Source organism: Mya arenaria, chromosome 2 (assembly GCF_026914265.1).
Source record: "Mya arenaria isolate MELC-2E11 chromosome 2, ASM2691426v1".
Classification (NCBI taxonomy): domain Eukaryota; kingdom Metazoa; phylum Mollusca; class Bivalvia; order Myida; family Myidae; genus Mya; species Mya arenaria.
In genome coordinates this window covers 1,450,286-1,456,285 of record NC_069123.1, presented here as the reverse complement: position 1 = coordinate 1,456,285, position 6,000 = coordinate 1,450,286, and the positions used below count along the sequence as shown (strand labels likewise).

At 36.3% G+C, this 6,000-nt stretch overlaps 1 protein-coding gene across 2 annotated transcripts in view; it reads left to right on the top strand.

The window, feature by feature from the left end:
- Positions 1-686: 686 nt before the first annotated feature.
- The window catches only part of LOC128225067 (tyrosine-protein phosphatase non-receptor type 13-like), a 66,630-nt gene continuing 61,316 nt past the window's right edge, over positions 687-6,000 (top strand). For both annotated transcript variants that reach the window (XM_052935076.1, XM_052935075.1), the window contains exons 1-4: positions 687-792; positions 3,669-3,801; positions 4,247-4,422; positions 4,844-4,909. In XM_052935076.1, the coding sequence (XP_052791036.1) occupies positions 3,672-3,801; positions 4,247-4,422; positions 4,844-4,909 (372 nt within the window). In that variant the 5' untranslated portion in view covers positions 687-792; positions 3,669-3,671. The remainder of the gene's footprint in view (positions 793-3,668; positions 3,802-4,246; positions 4,423-4,843; positions 4,910-6,000) is intronic.

Genomic DNA, 6,000 nt, shown 5'->3' with positions numbered 1-6,000 from the left:
ATGCGCAGGTTCTGGTTGACGTTCTTCGTACACAGTGGTGGAAGGTCATATTTCAGCCATTAACATTGGCCAATTTCACTTAGCTCAAAGACCTAGTTAAAAGAACTATAAAAGAAGGCTACGTAAATACAAACATTGTTTAGAATTCAGTGAATAACAACACTAAATTATTTGTGTAAATTCATGCTAAAAATGTCTTATAGATATAAAACTCATTCTTAGTGAGGACAACTATAGCCTGGTTCAAACTAGGTGAACATATGGTACATGCACATTTTGATTTAGCAAATATCTCTTTACATTGTAATAAAGCCTGGTTAAGACTCTAACACGCAAAATCACGGGTTATCCTTGACCGCAAGGTCTAAAGAAATACTGACATACATACATACCATTCAGATCACAGGGGGCAGAAACACATTATTTTTGTTTACTTAAGACTATATCTATATATAGATATGTATATACAGTCTATATATATATACATAACAAAATAGTTTGTTTCTGCCCTCTGTGGTTGAGATTCAGTTCTTTTACCGTCAAACCACTGCCAGATATTTGCCATCCCCTTAAAATAGGGTGCCTTAGCCCCATTGCAACGGGGGACTATTCAGCTAATACTGTTGAAAAATTCCTACTGGGTTGTCGTTGCTTGAAACCTGATATTGACCAATCAACACGTACGTTTCAGAACTGAACAAACATGGTGGCGAGTGGACATCTGTCAAAACTGTGGACTACAACAAATTGATGTTTTTCGTATTTTGGATTAAATTCCAGGAATATATTTAGGTATTATGTATATAGTTACTAGGTGTCTTTCTATTGTCAATGCGGACTTGTGATATCATGTTCAAATAAACGTAAATGCACGTGTTCAAATGAACGAAATTTGTCAAGATGCTAAATAGTAAAATCAGAAATATCGATTTTGAACATGTTTTGGCATCATTTCTTCATTATTCTGACATTCATGATGTATGCATTTAGATGTATAACAATGACTTATTCTTAGAATGATATTAATCTGACTTAAAGTCAATGTTTTCATTCATAAAATATAAATAAAACAGGGCTTTATTCTGTGCATATCGTCTAACCCGAAAATAATCAAATTCTGGTAAACAAAGCTTCAAATAATACACCCAAATGTGGGTCAAAAAGCCCGGTACCAGTCCCACTTCTATATTAACTGCTTTTGACACATGTTGTTTTCATAAACCTATACAAACAGACTATTGATCATATTTTTTTAACAATAATGTGTTTTGTTAATTGTTGTAAATAATTCTGAAGTTAGCATTTTGCATCATATCAGGATACAAAAATAACTTATGTAACACTGCTCATTCCATCAAAGTCAAAACCGCTGCGACATAATAGGGATTTTCTTTGATTTCAAAGTGGGCCTTTCTGGTACTGAGCCTTTTTGACTAATGACACTGGCATCATCGTTCATCTCATTGCAATTGCCTACCACTCCGGGGATGTAGAAATAGAAATTTAAATGCTCTAAGTAATATTACATCAGCTAGCTGTACCATTGACAATACATCTTCCGTTGTTTTGACATTGAATTTAAATTTTATCTGAGAACTTTAAAAAGACATTCATTTAATTTCAATATATAAGTATAACTGGCCAATGAACTTTAAACTGTCATTGTAACTTCCTTTGAAATTTCTCACCCTTACTTGATATCTGTTGAAAAGCATCTGTTAACAACTTGCTTACCCATTGGTCAGCATATCAAAGAACAGAAGTGCCCAAGTGGGCTCAAAAGGACCATGCCTTCACCTTTAATCTGTCAGCAAAATTTATTATAAAGAAACAATCAAAAACAAGCAGTATTGGTCCAGACTAATATAGTGACTTGGCAGAGTTGACCCGATTCCACTTCCAACTTTATTGAAGTCACTTATACTTTCTCTGTCTTCATCGTACATGTACCTGTTTAGTTGATTTTGATTGCTTTTAATTCATACATGCCATATTTCTGAGAGGCTTCCCAGGGGATTTTGGTCTGAATTCCAGGGGATTTTGATATTTCACCAGGGGATTTTTACGCGGCGAAAACTTGCACAATATCTGCATTTATAATATAAGAATAAATACAGAAATACACTCAAATTACAATAATTTTTGGACTTACCAGGTAGTCATCATGGTCCTTCATGGAATTTCACACTCATAATATTATTGATGCTTTCCACTGTCAACCTAAAGCAAGTTATGAAAAAAAAATTTTGGATACCCCGGCGGGGGACCAGGGGATAGGTAAAAATTCCGGGGGATTTTCCCCCCGCCGGGGGATATGGCATGTATGATTTAATTGCATCTGTGATGATAAAATTCAGGCTTTAACTGGTTATATTGAAGTGTAAGGATTAAGACTAAGAGCTTTCAATGTCGTATTTAATCATCCAAAAACATATACCCATTGTTTGTTTGTTAATTTTGCTTTTTACTTGACATTCCCAAAAATAAGAAAGAAGCATACTGAAATAACTTTAAAAACACTTTAAACAGGATCTTTACACTTTTACACTGATTTGGGTATGAAAGGGACCCTTTACTCAAACTAATTTTTCAGAATTGGGATTTTTTGTCTGTTACAATTCCTGGACTATGTTATATAAGAAAAATGTTGAACCTATAAAAGTAAATAGTATTTCTCAAGCTACATGTATGCCCATTGATGAACTCATTTTAACTCCCTCCATGCAAAAGAGCTCATTCTCTTCAAAAGTTGGCTATATTCCAGATGCTATGATACTGGCAAATGTTTACATGATAAAATTCATATTTTATGTCCCTACTAGTGCTCAGGTACAATATAACATGTGCATACTACATATGCTACATATAATCAATCTAAGAATTTTCCCAATGATATTACACACTGTTTCAGCATCCATATATATATTTGATATGTTTGAAATTCTTGTACCTAAAATATACATTAGTATTTTACTATGAAACAGTACTGTACTTAAGTCTTTAGTTTTTGAATTAACTTATCATATTTATCTGCTTTAAACTGAAAAACATTACAGGCAAACTTGTAACCTCAAAAGTGTACAAGTTTGTAGTTTTAAAATTAAAACATTTACATATTTCTGTATGCTGAGTTGCTAGAAGTGAGGAAAGGGCCTCGAACTGACATGGAAATATGGGTTGCATGTGCTGACCTTATTTGGGCCTCATTACAGAATACAGGGGACTGAGTATATAAATAGTTAACTATCTGATAATCTCCCCCAGGTTGAATACGTTCTGCATGTATGTGAGTATCAAAGGAAGTGCCTCAGGGCCAGGGCCTCTTACTGACTAGGAAATATAGTTGCTGACCTCTTCTAGGCTTTGTAAAGTACTGAGGAGAATACAAATAGTTAATCCTTTGTCTTTTCTTTCTTTTTCTTCTCAGGGAATGCATTCTACAGTGAGTGCAGTGTAAACTGCTTAACCTGAGGCCTCTGACGACTGACTGGAAAAAATGGGTGCTCCTTAACAGGGCCTCATTTAGGGGGGCGGGGTTGATGTCAGACAGTTAGCAAGGTGATGGAATTGAATTTGAGGGCAGGGCCTGGGAAAATGGATATTCCTGTACTGGGCCTTTTCGAATATGGAGAAGTGTTTAATAATTCTTTCCTGTTTTCTCTCTCAAGGAGATGCCGTCGGCAGGTGTGCGGGTATCAGTGAGTGAAGTGCTGGAAGTGAGGGCAGGGCCTCTCACTGACTGGGAAATATGGGCACTTCTCAACAGGGCCTCACACACTCTCACACAGGCATTCCATGCTGGTAAGAAACAGGATTTTTAAAGTTGATTATGATAAATGTACATTTAAAATTGAAGTTGTTCTATTAACACTGTTAAAATAAGCATAAGTCTGTTAATTAGGCACTACACTGTAGTTCAGTTGTACTCTTTACTCTTATTCAAAGATTCTCTATTTTAGAGAGAATAATCAGAATAATTTACCATTGACATCTAAAAAACCCAAAAAACTTCCAATTTTAGACTTTAGACAGACGGTTTCCTTGATTTGAGGTGCTGGTGATGATCATGAAGATGATGATGTGTTTACTGCTGCTGCTGCTGCTGATCTCATTACACGAGATAGATTGCTTAATGCATAACATATTATATTGTTTGAATCGATTTTTATTTATATTCATAATGTTAAAGATAATTGCATCGACAAAAACATATTTGTATGAATTCAAAAGCTTAACGTTCCTTCAGGATCAGCTGTGACGGAGCTTGGTCCAGTTTTCGTGATCAACCCTGACACAGTCAACCTGACATCGGGGGGATCAATAGAATTTGGGACAACCCACAGAGAGCAACAGTACGCCAACTACATGGCACCAGAGATGGAAGAACCGGAGTTTACCATCTCTGAGTCGACTGTAGAAGGAGTGAGTAGTGTAACTTTAATATGTAAATTATAACATTAGTGGACTACGAAATAAGGTCCACTCCTCATGAAACTTCCACTTTCCTTGTTAACCCTGAGGGATTTGTAAGTAAAACGTGGATTTCTAGAGACTGAAGGTCTGTGTGTGTTAATAACAGAGAGAATGAGCCATATGACTTAAGTAAATAGAACAACGTTGAAGAAAAAATATGGGAACAGGTGGAATTAAAGAGCAACAGAATCTCAACTATTTATATAACACAGGAGAAAAACAAACCAATTAGAACAGATTTACATAACTTACTCATATTTTATTTCTTATCACTTATTAAATGGAGTCCAAATTGATTTAACTATTAAATATGACCACCTGTGTCTTATTTTATCTTAAAGATGGTTTATTATTTTTGTTTTCTTTCCAGGTGTACATGTTTGCGCTGGGAAAGTCCATGATATATTCCTCAGAATATGCGCTCAGTGCAGATGAGGTAGGTTGGGAATTAATTTATTTGTATCTATTTCTTAAATTGGGCTTGATCGTTTTTGTTAGGCCAGAGAAAGTAATTTTTAGATTTTCACCCGATCAACAGAAAAATAAAATGTCTCGGGCTGGTAGGCAGAGTTAAATCTTTTAAAGGATTTTTTTTGGGGGTGCATTAGAATTTATAGCTTTTCGCCAATTTTTACCTGATCTGTTTTGCAAAGCAAAAAGGTTGACATATTGTCAATAGTAATTGGTTTGCTGCTTAATGCACTAGTCAATTGTAACCACGGCTCCCCCAGGTCTGGGGGAATAGCGGGGACTTTGACACTCGGTCCAGCCAACCCGGGTAAAATCCCCGCTCTGCGGGGACGAACAGATGGTAAAATCCTGGCCAAATGCCCCCGAACCCCAGGGACCCTAGGTTAAGCCCATTCTTGCTATATTTTTGCGAGGACAAAACCACCACATTCACTCGGCACTGCGGGGCCACCTGGAAGGTAAAAACACAGCCCATTTCCCCGGCTATCCCCAATATACCACCGGACCTGGGGCAGCCGTGGTTACAATTCACTAGTGCATAAGGTGTTTATGTCATTGTGCACAAACTTTAACTTGGCCATAACTCAAAAAGCTTTCAAGGTATTCAAATGAAACTTATAACACATGTTGCCACAGACAACAGTCAAGCAAGACCCATAACTCTGTCTGTGATAATTTTTGAGTTGTGCCCCATTTTTACTGAAAACAAAAACAACAAAAGTGTGTTGGCCTTCGCTCTGATGAGCTTGTGGTTGCCAAAAAAATTGGTTTGGGGCGGAGTCTGGGGCTTGGGGGTTAATTCAGGGGCAGGAAGTGATGAGAATCTACACAAATGTTTCTCCGGTCTAATAGTGGTGCATTTTTGATATGACAGCTTTTTGGGTCTTTGCATGTTTTATGTTTAAATAAAATATATAATCTTTTTGAAAAAACACAGTCAAATGTCATTTTTTTGGTTAACAAAATTGTATTGGTAACTGTACATCATAGAACGAGCCAAAGTTTGCAAAAAATCCATCAGAACCAGTTTTAAATATAAGAGTGCTGACAAAATAT